Genomic DNA, 20,304 nt, shown 5'->3' with positions numbered 1-20,304 from the left:
AGATACTTACATATAACTATACCCCTCCAAGAGAAATAAAGAAAATTACAATTTAAATTGGAACATGAAGTCCATAAAATATCTGGGAGTAAGCTGACTAAGGACTTAACAAAATTATATGAAGCAAATTACCAGCCCCTAAACACACAAATTAAAAAAAGATATAGAAAGATGGTCATTAGCCCCCCTGGATTTCACCTCCAGAATAGACTCAGTAAAAATGAACGTAGTCCTTAGACTACTATATCTTTTCCAGTCCTTGCCGGTGGAAATCCCTGCTAAACAGTTTAACGAGTGGGACAGGATGATTTCTAGATTCATATGGAGCGGGAAAAAACCGAGAATTAGGTTCCGGACACTCCAACTCCCTAAAGAGAAGGGAGGCATGTCCCTCCCAAATCTGAAGGAGTATTATTATGCAGCGCAAATAAGACCTTTGGTCTGTTGGTGTGAAAGGGACTACGAAGCGAAGTGGAAGGACATTGAAGTGAAATCAATTGATATACCACTCCAGACAGTAATTGGTGATAGACAGCAGGCCAAGACCCTATATAGAAACTTAAACCCATTTATTGTACACACCCTACAGACATGGTTAAAAATTGTGAAACAATTCAAGTTAGAAAAAAGGATTAAGATCTTGAGGTGGTTTGCCTTCGATTTAGGATTTAAACCAAGAATGTATGATCAAACATTTAAGGAATGGGCTCTCCGAGGTATTACCTCATTCAGCACAATGGTAGAGAATGGAGAACTTGTGAGCTTTCAAACCTTGAAAGATACATACGGTTTGGATAAACACGACTTCTTCAGATACCTACAACTACGCCAGTACTTTCTAAAAGAGGTAAAGGTGTCTGAGCCCAATACCCCAATAGATGGTGTTATTCAGATATTAATTCGGGCATACAGAGACAAGATGAGTAAAACTGTGTCAAAACTATATAATAGCTTTGTTCAGGCCAGAACTGACTCCACAAGTTACATTAAGACAAATTGGGAAAAGGAATCAAACATTGAAATAACCAAAGACGAATGGGAGAACATGTGCAGAACTCAATGTAGCTCGACTAATTCAAAAACATGGAGAATTCTGCTGGAAAGAAAAACTTGACTAGATTCTTCATAACTCCCAAAATTAAATCCCGACAAGTAGGCATAGAGCAACCATGTTGGAGACAGTGCGGCCAGAGGGAGGCAAACCACTCTCATATCTTTTGGAATTGTCCAGGTATTCAACGTTATTGGCAAGATGTTCACTCCACCATGCAGGTTATATTGAATTTTAAGATACCGGAGACCTTCTCCTATTTGTACCTAGGTAACTTACCTGAGGAATTGGTAGGAGGAGACAGATATTTGATGAAAATATTTTTAGCAGCAAGTAAGAAAGCGATCACGCGTCTCTGGTATCAACAAGAACCGCCAACAAAAGAAAAATGGTTGGCCATTATAGGCGAAATATACACAATGGAAAGACTTACTTTTATTCTCAGATTACAGGAAGAGAAAGGTTTGAAGTACTGGGGAAAATGGGACTTGTATATGTTAATGACGACAACCAGTGGATGATGTATAGTTGTAAAGAATATTCACCATACCTATAGGGAAAGTAAGAGAATTGAGAACTCAGCATGTGAAAAGAATATTTTTGTAAAGTGACACTAATAATGCAGCCCGGGATTGTGTTTTTGTTATGTCTTGTTGTTTGTAATTGTTTGCTTATTGTGAAAAACAATAAAAAGAAAGTTATTTAAAAAAAAAAAAAAAAACAATCGTGATAATGATTTTTGCCATAATCAAGCAGCCATACCAACAACCCTGGTTAAACACGACAGGATGGGTCAAGCGCAGAGAGGAAATTGAATTGGTGACCCCCCAAAAAATGCATGCGTGTGTTCCTAATATGTGTCGCCCATCTCGCATGCATGCGTTTGCTGCATGACAATGTAGCAATGTGTGCTACAAATAAAGACTTCTTCTTCAAGTCCAGTTTTGTGTATGCGTGTAGGTATCCGTCTTGGTAGTAGTACTGACCCGTCCTTGTTTCTCTGGGTGAACCAGTACTTGTAGAGACTGCCCCTGATGTAGGTCGGGGGGGCTTTACTGAATGGATACAGGGCCTGGTCTGTCTGGAGCAGACTGATCACTGGAACAAACACACATGAGTCACAATTTAACAACTGAAGGTGGAAGAGGTGCACATATCTTTAAAGGGTTAAGTTCAGCATGTTTCACATCCAGCCCTCAGGAGGTAGAGCTGGTCGTCTGGTAATCGGAAGGTTCCTGGTTAGATTCCGGCTGCTCCAGGGCAGCGCGTGGAAGTGTCCTTGAGCAAGGCACTTAACACAACTGCTCCCGATGAGCAGGTGGGCACCTCTGTCGTCGTTGTATGAGTGAATGTGAGGCATAAGTTGTAAAACGCTTTGGATAAAAGCGCTATATGAATGCAGTCCCATTTTTCTTTTTTTTTTACAATTTTCTTTCTACTCGGATGTTAGATACTATATCTATATCTGTACATATCTGGGCGGCTAGGTGGTGTAGTGGGCAAGGCACTCGCCACCAGTGTGGAGACGCTAGGATTCGCGTGTTCGAATCCAGCTCTCCACATTGTTTTCAGTTTAGCTGGTCGTCCGCAGTAATACACATTGGCCGTATTACGGGGAGGGAAAACTGAAGGGTGGGGATCGAACGTTGTGAACAAGCGACTCCTACAAGTCGGTTGGTGCGCCTGCGCAGTAGAATCAGGAAGTGTCGGGGGCAGCGTGAGCCTCCCACGCGTTACTCCTCGACACTGAGAGATCGAGCTGCGCAGGTGAAAAGATGCGACTGCTGTTACCTCAAGTACCGGAGGGGACTTGTGCTATGTATGACTTAGTCCACATTGCAGCCGGCTTGTGGGAGGCAAGAAACAGCGTTCGTGACAGGGGAGGGTTGAATTGGATGATACGAAATTGGGATGGGAGAAAAATATAGAAAATGGGAGAAAAAGTGGATCAAAAAAAAAATCTATATCTGTACATATCTCTTACCTACTCTTACTAGCTACACTGCTGGCCAGTATGACTTACTACCATAGTGTATACCTGTACATATTAATACTACAACTCTGTACATACATTTGATTAGCACTATACTCAGTAGTTTATACCCAGTTTAATCTCTGGTTGGATGTCACACCTTTTCGTTGAACTGTACTTGTGCTGTATGATGAGAATACATTTTTTATGTAATCAAACTATTGCTGAATCTCTTACTGCTCAGCCTATTTTCCTTGTGCCAGGAAGAACAAGTGAGAGAGCCACCGGTTGCTAAGCAAACCAGTAAACTATTTGGATCAACATGTCAGTCTTTGAAGAGGAGGAAGAATTTCATTCAACTAGCAATGCTTACATGTATGGACCAGAATATATCCAACTCTTAAACCTCTGGATTCTGCATATCACTCAGCTATCAGATTTATAACTGGTGACAGATATGATACTCACCATTGTGTCCTGTATGATAGGGTGGGTTGGCCTTCTCTTGCAGAAAGGCGCAACAAACACTGGTATTTATTTATTTTTAAAGCCCTTATTGGTAAACAACCTGTTTATATCTCTTCACTGTTAGATTAGAACCTATTCAACTCGATCGAATGACTGGATGGTTCTTAGGGTTCCTCAAATTTGTTCTGAGCTAGGGAAGTCAGCCTTTTCCTTTGATGCCTCTAACTCATGGAATGTCCTTCAACTCTCTGAAATTGGAGGTTCTCCCTTCCCTTGGAATGTTTAAACGTATGATTTCAGACCATTGTGTGACTACCTGTAACTGTTTTAGTTGATCTTTTTTAATTATTTTGATACGTTTTAATTATTTTGAAACTTTTTTAATTGTTTTACTCTGGTGTTTAAATTTCTGTGAATCTTGTTTTTATTATGTACCGTTTACATTTTGTACAATCGTCGTTTCTGTAAATGAGGGAAACCTCAGATGCTTACGATTTTAAATAAAGGTTGAAATGAAAAAAATATGGACGAGGAGTTGCAACAGGGTCCCTTCAGGAGAGTCTCTTCCTGGCCCTTAAAACAATCCCAGCACAAAGTGAAGGATTTGGCGATAAGTTTGATTTCAAAATTATGATATAAAACACGCAAATTAGCTCCAATAGACTTGTAGCCTCCCGTGTGCTTTGGGTGCACTTTTGTACAACCAGGCCCATTACTACACGTTAGCTTTTTGGTAAACAAACCAGGGCTGGGAGTCACAGCATAGACCAAGCTTAAGACGGGACTCTTATCAAAGATATCATAAAAGAGTAGAGTAGGAAATAGGGTGTCAAGAATTAAGTGTAGAAATACCCAGGTAACATAGTTAACTAATGTTGACTTTCATCAATTAGTATCAATAGTAAGAATACACATTCTGTATGACGTTCTTGTATCCCACTGTATTCACCATTCAGTCGTCGATACATTAACCTCTAAAAAGGTGTTTTGTATGCAATACCTTTTTCTTCAAAGTGTAACTGCAGGGTTCAGATACATAGTCTAGTAGGAGTAAAAGTATAAAGTTCCCTAAAATACTCAAGTAAAGTATAAATAGGCCACAAATTGTACTTGTAGTAAAATAACTTTAATGTGAAGTGAGTCGGTTGCTACGGGGTTAAGCCGCCATCGGTACAGGATTACTCCGGTTAACCGTGTGTGTTGACAGGCAGGTTTTTGGGTTAACCTCTTAACTCATTCCGGGCCAACCACGAGTATAGTCGGGTTAACTCGCTATCGCTTCCGTGCCAATCACGAGTATAGTCGGGTTTTAATCGTTATTTCTTTTATTAGCGATATCCATTGATTTTCATCCATCCAACCTGATGTTATCGTTGGGAATGGGTCTGAGCTCGCAAAAGGGCAAATACCGCCGCCTATCGTCTCCCGGATGGTATTGCACATCATTGGATTGGATTGGCTGGGACTGTGCACCAGGTTTTACTTCTCGGGCATGCAGCTGGATACTATTGCATTGAGTCCCCCCACTGGGAGCATCGTGGATCATTGTGTTTTGGACTATAACGTTGGATCAATGGACGCGATCGATATTTGGAATGGCGATCAGGAATTGGATTAATCTTTTTGCATGACATCAGATGTGAAGTAAGGCCTTTATGTTACGAATCTTGGGGTAATCAGATGTTCCCATCACCGCCATCGGAGCGTGCGTGTGTGAGGTTCGCGCTGACCAAAGTACAGAGAAGCGATTTTTCAGACCCTGCTTCTCTTCGTACATGAGGACAAAATACTATCGATAATCTAGCGTTTATTTGAAAACTATTCATAAATCAGCCGAAAAATTACAACATGTTTTGTGTATTCCACTAGGCTATTATCGTGCCTTTCTCTGGAATTACTAGAAATCTCCAAAACCATACTCGTATTCAAAACGGTATAAAACGGAAATGTACCGATGAAAAAACAATCCTTTTCATACATGTTGACTGGAAGCAACTCATTGACGATCACTGTGTTATTTAGATCTATTGCTATTATATTTGATATGTTTTATGCACTCGCAAATAAGTCTTATTCTCCATTGGATATAGCGTTGGCACAGAAGGGCCATCAGCAGAGGGCGCTGTTGGCCCGGAATGAGTTAAGCCCTAGCCATATTTTCAGAAAATTTGCCTAAAAGTAGTGTACATGTATACCCAAGTAAATGGAAGATTGCTCCACTTCTAAAAGGTCCATTTGCATGTCCATGGTATCTAGGGGCATCTATGGACCACAGGGAATTCCCAGTGTCAAAAATATTGTGTCCGTTACTATGTATGCTTGAGTAAATTGTAACGAACCAAAAGGAGAATATAAATTATTATTAAATAACTTTAATTTTTTTTTATGTCTTTCCATCTTTGACAGTGAATAACACCATGTTAGCATTGACCAAAAGTGAAGAATTGCCACAGAGCTCATTCAGCACCTTCTTGAGATCAAGTGTACTAAAAATCTAAGCAAATGAACAAAGGGAAGATGATTTACAGGAGTTTTTGTATACAGATTTTTGTAGATTTTGCCATCTGGACACATGCAATTTGAAATATGAAATATCAGGCCTATAAATGACCTTATTATGGCCAAGTCATACATCTATAGATCGGCCCAAGTCTCCTCTTTCTAATGACAGTTAAATCTGGATTTAGTACCACCAGGCACCCGATACATGGCAGCAAAGACTGAATGAAATCTACTGTAAGTACAGTTACTTTTGTATAATGTCCATAGCTCCGCCATTTTTTACCGGATTGAGACATGTTTTTTCCTAGACGTTCACAGAAAGGTAAAGAAACAATATACGTTGTATTTTATTGCAATAACGTTGAGGTTTGTTCGACCTGTGAGATATAATCATGATTTTCATGTCAATATTTGTTTTTTCATATTCGTTTTGTCTGCGACTGGTGTGAGCTGGGTAGTGTAGTCTTATGAAATTTAGACGTTCATCGAAAGCCCTGGGTCTCCTCTTTCTTAGGACTATAACGATTTCATGGCGGCTTCCTGTCCTCGCGTCGGTAAATCGTCGGTTTTCCGGCGCAATGCACAGAGATTTCTATTAGCATCCGAATAGGAAAGTCCTTTCACATTCGCCCCAAGACAGAAATGAACATCCTGGTCTTTGAACATACCGTCTCTCCTTCCCTGCAGCAGGCACTGCACCAGGCTGGTGAACCAGGGGCTGTGCTGGGCCGGACCCTGAGCAGCTTGCCACAGCTGCCAGTCTAGCCGTGCCTGGTAGGGGGCTAGTACCGGGGGGGAGGCGCCCACGTTCCCTGGCTTATACATAAACTCTATCTCCTGGAGAAAAAGTGGTGGGGTGAGGTGAAGGCACATGATTAGAGCATGAAATAAGGCATTATAGTTACAATTCAAATATGGAAAGCATTACGTAGCTACAGTTAAAATATGGTCCCCATAAAATAAACGGCTAGCCTTCATTCAATTATGGTGCAATGTCCTGTAAATTTAGAGAGTACATTACTCTATAATTAGCAGAAAAACTACAGATGAATGCCAAAGTAAGCGATAAGAAGAAACCCTCAGTTAAAAAAGAAATGTGGGCGGCTGGCAGTGTAGAGGTCTAAGCACTCGCCTACCACCGCAGAGACCCAGGGTTCAAATCGTGGCAGCGGTATCTCCGGCTTGGTCAGTCGTCCCTACGAACACAGTTGGCAGTGTGTTCGCGGGTGGGAAGACAGAGAGTATCACTCCTGATCATTGCATGAGACTCATACTGGTTGGTTGGGGCGCTGTTCAGCAGGGAGGGGATCTGGGGGAGATAGTGTGAACCTCTCTGCGCGTTACGCTCTCCCAGTGAAACTCCTCGCTGTCAGGTGAAAAGTAGCAGCTGGCGACTCCACAGACAGTAGGGCAGTACAATGACCAGGAAGGAAATCGGCATAACGACTAAATTAGAGGATGGGAGCAAATAAGACAAAAAAAAAAAACACTTGTACCAAACAGTTGAATCCGAACCATATCCAGTTGAGCTGTTCATTTCTGGTAATGTTGCCTTCTTCTGTGTTTTCTGGGAAAGTCATTAAGTCACTAAGGCACCATTACCGGAACAGCTCAGCTGGAAGATTTGAAAGGAGAGTGAAAATGGTAATTTTATACTGTATTTCAGCAACAGTATAAGGTTAAGTAAAAGGTTTTCCACCTTTGTGGAGACTCTGAGGTTGCGAACATGATGCAAACTTGCAATAATCACCTACTGTAGGATGAGTTATTGACTTAACCCTCAGAATCTGCAACGGTTCGTTATAGAGCTTTGTATATATAGTACATACATACATACATACATACATAGCTCCATAGAGCTAGAGAACCACTGGTACTACATAGTTGTCCTTGGGGTATCTTACCGTCCAGGTGGCGTTGTCCATGCTACCCTCGAGGACGACCTCAGGCCGCCCATCCTCCCGGTTGACCGTGGTGTCCAGGGCGTAGCCGCTGACCAGCCTGTAGCGTTCCACCAGGCCGTAGGCTTCCCTCACCACCGGCATAACCTTACTGCTCGACGACCGCTCCATGGCCATGTACGGGACCTGAGGAGAGATGGAACAGAGTTCAGCGTCAAACACAATCTCTGCAATGAATCCACAGACACTAATTAAATTCAACCTTTATTTCAACTCGAAAATTTATGGGGACAAGCCCTCTTTTTCAATGACGTTGAGCATTTGAACATAATAAATACAATAAATATACGATAAACAATACAATATACAATAAGTGCAAGAATTATAATAGTTTGTGCAATCAATTAAAACGGCAGATTATGATGGAATGATGGTGATCAAGGATTTAAACTGACCAAAGGATACCAGAGTATTGAGTTTTAGAGTTTGTTGTATGATGTTCCACGTGTCAATAGCACAGAAGCTAAAAGCAGACTTCCCAAGTTCCGAACAAACTAAGTATGGGACAGTCACTGGAATGTGTACTATAGGGTCCAGACGTCCCCTCCAATGAAAGAAAAGAGTGGCAAAAGAAATGCTTAAGTGTGGCTGAGCTTTATGTCCTTCTCACAAGAGAACAATATTGATTTTGGCCACCATGATACATTTCATTCCAATGCCATGTATGGTCGTGTAAATGCTTTGTGGGGTAGGTAATGTACGAGAAATATATTAAATGATGATTCACCAACTTGGAACTTACCACACTGAGGGCGAACACAGCGACTGCCGCAGAACCAATGAGAGCCCACTGGATGAGAGCCCAGAGCTTCGACCAGCAGCCCCTCACATACACACACCTGGGAGGGGGACATACAGATCTAAGTCTTCGACCAGCAGCCCCTCACATACACAGACCTGGGAGGGGGACAATGGCTCAATGGAAGTGGGACTCAAACAGCCTGAGCTGTAGTAGGATTCAGTCATCAACAAAAAGGGGAGCTTAATATCAGTACTTTTAAGTAGGGATGTACGATATTGGCTTCTTTACCGATATCCGATATAGTCCAACTCTTCATTTCCGATACCGATATCAACAGATACCGATATATGCAGAGTTTCCCCCCCAAAAAAACGTAATAATTTCAGGTAATTAACATGACATATCTCTTGTCGTGGAATTAACACAACATTATGCATACTTTTGACAATAAATAAAATAAGAATTTGTTCTTACTTGCTTGGGTAAATAAAAGGTTAAATAATATTTTTTTTAATATATATATTTTTTACGATAATTTCCGATATTACATTTTAATGCCAATATCAGCCGATAATATCGGACATCTCTACTTTTAAGTACTGCGATTAAGTCTACTTTTGAGGTACCTGTACTTTTATCCAAGTATTTCTCTTTAGGGAACTTGAGACTTTTACTCTGGTACATTTTAGAGTGCTCCTTCTAAGTCTGTTTGAAATTATCCAAAATTAGTGATGTGAAATGTTATGTTTCACGTTACGAATGAACAAAAATGGCAGTCAGGCTTTTATTAGACATGATTTTGAATCCTAAATATTGTTAGACTAACGAACGTGCAAACAGAAACAATCTCCCACTTGAGCCTGTGCAAATTCCATAAAACACAAAGTGCTATAGATAAAATGTTTTTATTTAATTTTCATAATACATCCAGAGCTTTTAGAAAGGTGTGGTATAAAAGTATAGTTTTTCCCCCAAATCTTTTTTTGTTGTTTACATGTTGCGTGCATGTATCCCCTCCCTACTTCGCATTTCCCCATGTGGAATGCACACGATTGGATAATGACACTGGTGCTCTAGTGTGACATCTAGTGGCTGAATATCATCTATACATCCTTTACATTTACCAATTCACAAGTGATTAATTACAGCCTGCTGTCTGTAATAAAATTATAATTCGTTTTGTACACAGCATTATTTAGCTATTTAGAACGTACGAACAGCAAAAATAATGACCTTATGGTGATGGGAAAAAATGCACATTTGGAGATACAGTATATGGAAAACTATCAGCAATAACTAACCAATCAGCTTCACTGAATTTCTCAGGTGACTTCCTACTTTGTCAGATTGCGTTCTGACCTCAAACAAACTGCTCCAGGGTTCACTTGGAAGTGGACCAAGGTTACCTCAAACAGGCCAGCTCAAACAGGTGAAACCAGCTCAAACAGGTGAAACCACCTCAAACAGGCAGGGCCGCCGCTAGGGGCGTGCAATCAGTGCAATTGCACGGGCCTCGCGCTTCCCTAGGGGCCTTGCAGGATTTTTTTTTTGTATACAAATAAAAAAATATATAACGTTATTTAACTTTATCACATTCCATCATAGACCGAAAATCTAGTTTTGCTTACAGGTGTCTAATGTGACTTACATCCATCCATCACATTATATATATATATTTCACATTAGACCGGCTGGCCTGCCCTCTCACTATGCCTGCTGCAACCTGGCTGCGAGTGCGACAGGCAGCGTGTGTCCGTTACTCACCGTCACCTATCTGCGCATATAAAAAGCTGCCAGCGCTGGCACGTGGACCGTCTCACAGCCAGGTTGCATGTTAGAACGTTCAGTCGGGGAGGGACACAAAAGTACCCGCGGCGTGGCCGGGATATCCATTCGAACCAACGTCGAGGTAGTGCCAAGAGTAAAGACGGACGCTGTACATCGGAGGGAGGACGCAGTCAACTAAAGGAAAGTGCTGTGTTGACTGTTTTCTGTGGAATGGCCGAATTTCACTGGTGCTAATGTTGCTAGTTTGAGCTAACTGGCTAAGTGGCTCTGCTAGCCAACTGAGTGCTAACACTGCTAGCTGCTAGGAAAGTGAAAACGCTGCGTTGACTGAATGACTTTTCTGTGGAATCGCCGAATTTCACTGGTGCTAATGTTGCTAGTTTGAGCTAACTGGCTAAGTGGCTCTGCTAGCCAACTGAGTGCTAACACTGCTAGCTGCTTGCTGAGGAGGAGGAACTAGGAAGCTAGCGTGGCTATCTGTGTGAAATGACAGCTCCTGAAATGTTTGTTGGATTTTAATGGATTTTTATAACCTCATTCTCCTGTCTGACAAGGAATTGTACTACCAGTTGTAAAGGTCTGTAGTATGTAATCTGCTTTAAAAAAAACAGTGGACTACTTATCCTGTTTTGGAAACTTTTGTGAATGAGTCCTCTGCTTTGTTAGCAATTAGCTGGAAATCTCTCTCTCTCTCTCTCTCTCTCTCTCTCTCTCTCTCTCTCTCTCGGCTGTGTGCTAGCTTGATTGATTGATTGAAAACTTTATTAACAGATTGCAGAATGGGTACAATACAGTACAGCTCAATACACACAATTGTTAAGGGGATGCAGACCAGAGAAAGACTTTCGTCTTGTTTACATCAGGGTCCCCCATTTTCAATTCATCAGGACATATATGACATACATGACATACAGATAGTCAGTACTGCTACATCTATACATTTATGACATACCAGATTTGCAAATACAGTACTGTTTGTGATACAGAAGGAGTCAGGAAAAGGGAATATATACATTTGACGTAGAAACTGTACAGTGTTGGCTGTGGCCTGTGGGCTAGTTATCTGTGCTATTATTTAAGAATACATTGACTGTATGCACAAATTTAGGGGGGGGCCTCGCGTTTAAATCTTGCACAGGGCCTCGCACCTCAAACAGGTGGACCAGCTCAAACAGGTGAAACCACCTCAAACAGGTGGACCAGCTCAAACAGGTGAAACCACCTCAAACAGGTGGACCAGCTCAAACAGGTGAAACCACCTCAAACAGGTGAAACCACCTCAAACAGGTGAAACCACCTCAAACAGGTGAACCAGCTCAAACAGGTGGACCAGCTCAAACAGGGTGGACCAGCTCAAACAGGTGGACCAGCTCAAACAGGTGGACCAGCTCAAACAGGTGAACCAGCTCAAACAGGTGGACCAGCTCAAACAGGTGAAACCACCTCAAACAGGTGGACCAGCTCAAACAGGAGAAACCAGCTCAAACAGCTCAAACAGGTGGACCAGGGTGCGGTTGTTTGACACAGAACAGAGTTCCATTAGTTTGAGTTAGGGATGCTCGATATTGGCTTTTTTACCGATACCGATATAGTCCAACTCTTAATTTCCGATATCGATATATGCAGGGTTTCCCCCCCCCCAAAAACAGAATAATTTCAGGTAATTAACATTACATTATCTTGTTGTGGAAAACATTACATTATCTTGTTGTGGAAGTAACAACATTATGCATACTTTTGACAATAAATCAAATCTGAATTTGTTCTTACCTGGGTAAATAAACGTTATAGAAATGTAAAAAATAAATAAAATAAAAATAAAATCTTTTTTTGAAAACCGGTACAGATATTTTCCGATATCACATTGTAATGCCAATATCGGACATCCCTAGTTTGAGTTCACACCTCCTGAAGCTAACCAAACAAAGTTTGATATAACCAGACTAAACAAGGCAGTTGTGAGAGTAGCAGATATCCTATTAATTAATTACTCCACTGTATTGACCTGAGCCCTGCAGGCAGCAGGTAGCACGAGTTACTGTATGTTCACACCCATGGACTGAAATACAAAAACGTCATATAAATGTGAACTTTTACTTTTAATATTTATGTCAAGTTAATTCATATATTACATTTTTGTATGTAATTGTCATGTGTTTGTATGTTTATTGAATGATCTATGTCTGCATGCAATTGTATTGTGTCCAATGTGAGTAGCTGTTTTTCTGTTTAGGAAAATATGTTGTTGCTTATTTTTATGTTATTATTATTTGTGTTGTATGTCCGTTTTGACACAAAAAAATTTATATATTCAATATCAAATACGTTTATGTTTTACTTAGCCCCACAACTTAAATTTACCTTTCACTTTTACCATAGTACTAGTCTATCAGGGGAATTTCTCCAGACACTGCTCAGTTTTGAAACACACAAGCGACCATTACCCCTTCACAGTGGTGTGGGAACTCACCCCAGCATGGCGGCGACCAGCTCCCAGGTGAGAGAGAGCACTCCTAGCCAGATACTAGGCACTACGACCAGCTTCAACAGCTCGTCAAACTGCTGCTGGGTAAACACTGCAAAACACCAGGGGACATATGTTCACACTAGGGCTGGGAGGTACACAGAATATGAAGATATACCATCATGGATCCATGCATGGGTCTGGGTTTTTACCATACAGTCATCCACGATACATTGTAAAAAAATAATTATGTATATAATAATATAACATAATATATATAATATACAAACTGCCTATCTTTAAGTGAATCAAAAAAAGATTCCTTGCAGCAGTATTTAAAAAGTAAAAGAAAATCAACCATTTTGAATTAAATGGAACCATGATGACAATTGTATTACAGGATTAAGGAAAATATTGCAATATGATATTTTGGTCATATCACCCAGCCCTAATTACTAGCTATCATCATTATCAGTATCATATCACAGGTGAATAGGTGTGACAGTCATTCTGAAAAGAAGAAAATGGAAAATAATGCACGTTCAATAATCATATTGATGACACGCCGCTACGTGGCTACGAGATATTGAGTTATTTAGTTTCCATTCGAGTCATATGCCTTAATCTGGAGCATGTATTGCTGTGAATGCACAGCAATACAGAGAGTGGCCCGTTCAGCCGAACGCACAATTGGAGGGGGGCTTCCCACTCTCAAAGGCATTTACAACGAGCGGTGCATGGACAAGGCTAAGAGAATAATCAAAGACTCCAGCCACCCAAACAACTGCCTCTTTGAACTGCTGCGGTCAGGCAAGCGATACCGGGGTCTCATGGCCAGTACAGAGAGACTCAGAAGGAGCTTCTATTCCCAGGCCATCAGGATGCTCAATGAACAATGAACAATAAGCAAACCATCAACACACCCACAGCGCACACTCACTTAAATAAACACACTGTAGCACCGACTTTAGACTTGAAATAAAACACAACATACCACCAGATCATCTGAGCTCCTCTCCAGTTGCTGCTGCCTGCTACTGTGTTTAAATCCAAAATATTGATAATCCTCTGCCATTGTTGTGTAACATGTCATCTCTAGTATTCTTCAGTCTCTGCTTCACGTGAAGTTAAATCCTCTCTATAAGTGAAACTGAAACTAAGTTGTTGTTAAAGGTGCAGTAGGCAATTTACTCGGTGGATGCCTGAACACAGAATTACACCAGTATCACTGACTACTACGGCAAGCCTATAGAATATTATTATATTTAATAATAATTATAATAAATATTTGTTTCCCGTTGTACCGAAATTGTACCGAACCGTGACCGCAATACCGAGGTACGTACCGAACCGTGGCTTCTGTGTACCGTTACACCCCTACTATCTTGTTATTATCTAGCACACTCTCAGGAGCAACATATAAAGAAACATTTCATGCAAAGTATTCTGTATTCTGTATGACAACTAATAAAGAAACTTGACATTTCACATTGTTGTATTTTCACATTGTTGTATTTTTCAAACGTTTTGCTCAAAATCAACTCCCACGTCTTCCTACCAATTTTGGAGGATATGGTCTTGGCCTCCCAGTTGATTTCCAGCCGAAAGAGCAGTACGGTGCAGTAGATCATCAGGACGTAGATGGCCAGCTTCATCAGCAGTGACACCAGAGTTCGTCCCCACGCTGGTGAAACACAAAGACAGGACAGTGGAAACCCATTAAGATGTGGACCGCCTCAACACAGCGTACCTCTCTCAAACTCTGCCCCCTTTCCTTGATCCTCCGATCACGACTGTAAAGCAACATTCAGTGCAGGATCAATGAAAAAAGTACTTCAGCCCATAGCTGCCCATTTATTGTTTTCTGAATATGACCAGGGATACAATTTAGTAATTTAGCTAAACGCTTTTATACAAAATGACTTAGATTGTGAACAACAAGTCAGCAGGAGGGGTACATTTCTGGTGTAAAATAGTGTCGATCTCGAGTGCTACACTCTGAGTGCATAGTAGTATAGACATTAGAATAGATAGCAAGATAGGTAGTAGTATATAGTAGTAAATAGTCAAATACAGTAAGTAAGAGTTATTATAATTTTTTCTTCAGATATTGTTTGAATATGTGTGTTTTTAGTAGACAGTGGAAAATTGGCTGCGTCTCAACCGTCCTGACTGTGATGGGTTCGTTCCACCATTGTGTGGGTATGTCACCGATCTGGGGGTGGGACTACGGAGCTCTATATGTTTCAATGACCAGCAGCCATTACTACTACATCATCATTAGAATGGTTGAGATTCTTATCACACCTCTATAAAAAGGTTCAAGGCCAGTATTGGCAACCAGTCAGGGTTTCTGTTTCCCTCTGTTCAAACAGGACTGTGTCTGATAAGCTGCTAGCGCAGGTCAGAGCACTCTAGCCCCTTGTACTTGTACTCAATCTCTCTCTCTCTCTTGAAACTCGTGCCAACTCAGATCAAGGGCATGCACCTGTGCCCAGCTGGCACGCTTCAATGCTAGGCATTTGCCAAACAGAGTGGGAATAGTAGAAATGTTACGCAAACATAAATTAGCAATGTTACGCAACATTAGTAAAGCATTTCATTGGACACAAAATGTATAACGCCCCTGTGTGCTTGACAAGCATTTTCTTTTTAGTTTTCCAGGAAATTACAAACATCTATTTTGATTTCATGGGGGCTTTAAGTACCTTAGCAATACTGTGAGAATTATACCAAGTCATCTTTTTTGTTAAAGACAAACAGTAATGTGAGAAGAATTATACCAAGTCAGACATGCACTCGGGACAATGCATGGAGAATCAGGTGTGGGCTTTGCATTTTCGGCCATGTAGCACACGGCATGCAATTCTCCAGGGCAGACGCGTTCGGACATATGGAAATACTGCGCTTGGTTTAGGCGAGGGGTGGCGTCTAGGTAGAGCGAGGGCATGAGAAGCAAACAGCGCATCCCTCATCCATCCTCAGTCAGACGGCGGAGCAAAGAGGCCAGCATATCATCCTCCAACTCCCATTTCAAAGCATTATTGAGTAAAAGCTGAACTATTTAACAAATTATGACCACTTAATCCTTTGATACAGGCTAAAACACTAAGAAGCACATTTAATATAATTGTATGACTTTGCTGCAGTCTCCGGGGCGCACACCTCCACACTGTCACTTTAGGAACATAATTGGGGGCACCAATAGATTGATAATACAGCTATACAGTGTATGGAGCCTGGTTAATCTATATAAATGAATATGTCCACTCGTTCACTGTGTGAATACTGTGAACAATGATTTGCTTGTGTTCGGATATGGAAATGGGTTGCAATTGTGTGGACTTAAGACTAGGAAGCCAGGAGGGTAAACTCCATCATTTGCATGTTTGTGTTAGGACATACACCCCCTGATTAATGTGCAGTTAAGACCAGGAGTCCAGTGCATGTCTGAAAAGGGTGGGAATCACCAGTTTCATCACGATACGATATAGATTCTTTGGACAACGATACTATATTTGCAGATATCACAAAGTATGCCACGATACGATTCGATTCAATTCAGGTGCCTGCGATCAATATGAGACGATATTACAGTATGTGCCCATTTAACACAATCAGTCACATTTAGATCAACTAAAAAAAGGCTACGGAAATATCAATTGACGTTTTTATTTTTGAGCTCTTCCAGACATTTAAATGAAAAACAATTTATTGTTTTTAATACAAATAGACCTCCTGTTCACTGTAAAGTGCCACGTTTTTATATATTGAGCTTTAAACTTTAAGTAAAATGTTTTGGAACTCACAATACGCAAGCTAAAACGCCTCCCTCTCCCAAACTGTTCCTACAATTGTTTTATGTTGCATGATGATCATGAATACATTTATTATGTATTCATGTTTAAATATCAACATTATCTGTCCATCCTCAGTAAATAATATCAATATAATAATACTCCATCTGGTCTTTTCAAATGCACACACACAGAATGCCCCTCCCCAGTCCCCCACAGAAAGGTAGAATGCCCCCACCCCTCCTCCTTCCCCAGTCCCCTCTCCTCTCTCCTGTTCTCTCACGGTTAGCTGCTTAGCTTAGTTAGATTAAGCAGCTAACTTAATGTTAATTTAGATCTGCCCATGCGACGTGGGCATAAAGGAATGGCGACGATGCATGTTAGATGCATTTGACCCGTTGCGGGGAAAAAACTGCACAGACTTATATCGGGTCGCAAAATAGACGCTCCGTAGCGCTGTAATGTCTACACAGAGTTTCAGACTACTGGGCGCAGGCGGATACGACTCGCCGGATTTTCACAATAAAAGTATCACAATATGATCTTTTTACGTTGCATCGATCCTATTTGATTATTGATAATATCCGATGTATCGTCCCACCCCTAGAAAAGGGGCTCATGTCTTATAGACTATGGATTATTGTTTGCTTCACTGGGGCTCAAGGCTTCATGCAGAGGGGGACTATGACCCCCTCCTCCAATCCTATAATTTGCACTATGCTTAGCAGCCACTGAAGGGAATGAATGAGGTTTGTCCGGTCATCTAATCTGACGTGGAGGGATTTGAGAGTGTGGTTTGTGTAATAAAAAGGAGCGAGGTCGTACTCTTGGCTCTCCTCTTCTTGGCGTGACCCAGGCAGGAGACCAGCAGTTCATCGTCCAGCAGAGAGAAGCTCAAAGCCACTGACAGCAGGTTCAGGAGGGTCATGTTGCCCGTCAGCATCAACGCCCCCTGGTACACCAGCTGAAAACGCAGGCAAGGACAGAGCAGCGTTGGAATCAATATGCTACATTCATACAGTGTGTATTGGTTTAGTACACTATAGTATTTGATACTATGCATGGACGGTGTCTTAATATGGATACTTAAATACCTTCCTGAATAATGCATGTCATGAACACTATTGGTTTGGTTGCCAAAATGCAGTGTCCTGCAAATGTGTCCTAAAGTTTCTGACATTTGTATGCAAAATAAATGAATCTAAACTATAATATTATTATTTTTTATAAAAATGTATGTTTAGAAAAAAGTAGCACAGCCCTTAATTCGAGGAACCCAGAAGCTCTCGCTGGAAGTTGTCTATTGCGCAAAAACTTCTGGGGGGCGCGGTACGGAATTAGTGCACCGGAAGGCGAAACTCCCTTTCCTGTAATTTTAGTGAATTATGCAACAGCTTGGAAATTATTGGCTCAGTGTCTAAAGACTACTCTGCCATTACTGGAGAAAACCAGATGGGTGATGTCACAAACACTAATAATAATTGCTCAATCCACTAGAGTTTCAGGGTGGTTCGTAGTTTTAAGCATATCCCTGCATGCCGGACACATGACCTTTGGGTGTGAATGAAATACATTTTCAAATTAAATCCCATTCGGTTTTCAAAACATCATAAAAATGAAACGCCTGCTTGCCATCACTCTCGATGTATTGAGTATGGTTGGTTGCTTCCACAAAATCGTGACATAACCTCATGATTTGTGCTAGGGCCGAGCCCAAACGTTCGGACCGTCGTTCTTTACGTTGGCACTCGAATCTTAATTAATGGGTTCAAACCTCCGCTTATTTATTTTACACAAAAAATATATATCAGAACGTGATATCAGAATATCACAGTACTATGTTGTGTTTACAATAGTGCTGACCCCTATTAGTCGATTAATCGGTCGAAAGGAGCCATAGTCGACTGCCAACCTCTTTCAATTTTTTGTATAATTCTTTCCAAAAGAAAAGAGGCCTAGAAGCGTGGCTAACGCTAATGGCACGCATACCAGAGGCTAACTGCCTACGAAAACAGGCACAGAGGCACTGAAAGAGGATTTCACCCATCTAATGAACACACTAGACTAGACAAATATCAAGATGTATCCATCAGTGGACCAATTGCATGCTTTTGCAGAGGACAAGAAGCCTTCAGTCGACTCCTTCAGACATTAAGCACCCCCCACAGCCCAAATGGAATGATACAAAAAAAAAATATATATATATATATATATATATATATATTATACTTTTTTCTTTTTTCTTCTTCTAATAGTCGACTAAGGGCAAATTTTGGCCAATCATAGTAGACTCCAAATCCTTAGTCGGGAACAGCCCTAGTTTACAATAATTCGAAAGACACGCACGAACACACAGACACAACACGGTCAACGAGGTGAGAGGGGTCACCGTCATACATCAGGGAATTAATCAAAATGCTATGCACGTTAGTCACGCTATGCAGGTTTAGCTTGCTAACGTTAAGATAGCAGGAGCCGTCTGCCAACAAAGATGCTATTTCAACAAATGCATTCATAAAATGAAATACCATCCAAACATTTTTGAAGCCTCCTGGCTGTGACCAGTAAGTAGATTTGATTTTACTACTACTTTTACTAACCATTTGTGACGCCTACGTAATGGAGCAGACGATGCACGTGCTCCAGGACTATTGAACTTGGGGGAGCAAACTTGTCTCTTTGCTCACTCACTTTTTGATCATATGATATATCCCCCCCCAATATATAAATATTATCTAACCATAACTACGTAATTTCAATCAAATTAATAATACGCAATGACACTTAATAGCAAGTTTTTAAGTTTCCAAAGATTGTGTGACCCCCCACTTTAATGGTTTGATCCAGTGCCCACGGGCCACGGTTCGTCGGCATGACGTATACGACATGTTGGGGGAGGCGGCTTTTTCGAAAGCCCTTGAAAAATTCAGGCTGGATATTGGATAACATTGTGAGGATTATTCTTCGGCGTTTACATCAAAATGGAGCAAATCATCACGTAAGTCGAACACTGTGACTGTATACTAAATGCGCAAACAGATTGAAACTGAATATTTCTCGTATGGTGAGCCTCGGCGCTGCACCGAGTGAATCCAGAGATACGGGATGGTGCGCACTGCGCAGGCGCTGTGATCACCCAACGGCGGAAATAATGCCGCTTTGAGCAGTTTATAAAAAAATATAAAAAATATTTATTAGCAACGCCGAGCTTTCAAACCATCCCGTATCTCTGTGCGAACACCTCGTGCAACTGTGAGCACCTTTGTAATGTCTCTGTGATACTTGTATAACGAACGGTTCGGCCAGAACCAGTCCTTCATGGTAAATCTAGGTTGGTTTCCCATTGAGGAGCAAGTGACTGTGGATTCACTCGGTGCTGAGCACAGTCACGAAAGGGGCTAGTATGGACCCTGATGTAAACAAGACAAACGTCTTTCTCTGGTCTGCATCCCCTTAACAATTGTGTGTATTGAGCCGTACTGTATTGTACCCATTCTGCAATCTGTTAAATAAAGTTTTCATTCATTCATTCATTCAGCCGGCGCGCTCACTGGGGCTA

The 20,304-nt window shown here is 41.2% G+C and overlaps 1 protein-coding gene across 1 annotated transcript in view; it reads right to left on the bottom strand.

The window, feature by feature from the left end:
• The window catches only part of LOC311241283 (lipase maturation factor 2-like), a 39,165-nt gene that overhangs the window by 9,754 nt on the left and 9,107 nt on the right, over nucleotides 1–20,304 (bottom strand). Inside the window, exons 6-12 of the mRNA XM_084330056.1 lie at nucleotides 17,571–17,709; nucleotides 14,507–14,632; nucleotides 12,955–13,060; nucleotides 8,697–8,793; nucleotides 7,898–8,080; nucleotides 6,662–6,830; nucleotides 2,038–2,149 (exon numbers count right to left, since the gene is read on the bottom strand). Coding sequence (XP_084186182.1) covers nucleotides 2,038–2,149; nucleotides 6,662–6,830; nucleotides 7,898–8,080; nucleotides 8,697–8,793; nucleotides 12,955–13,060; nucleotides 14,507–14,632; nucleotides 17,571–17,709 — 932 coding nt within the window. The remainder of the gene's footprint in view (nucleotides 1–2,037; nucleotides 2,150–6,661; nucleotides 6,831–7,897; nucleotides 8,081–8,696; nucleotides 8,794–12,954; nucleotides 13,061–14,506; nucleotides 14,633–17,570; nucleotides 17,710–20,304) is intronic.

This window comes from Notolepis coatsorum (assembly GCF_963971535.1).
Source record: "Notolepis coatsorum genome assembly, chromosome: 15".
Classification (NCBI taxonomy): domain Eukaryota; kingdom Metazoa; phylum Chordata; class Actinopteri; order Aulopiformes; family Paralepididae; genus Notolepis; species Notolepis coatsorum.
The sequence above is the reverse complement of the archived record's forward strand: the minus strand, read 5'-3'. Positions and strand labels throughout refer to the sequence as shown.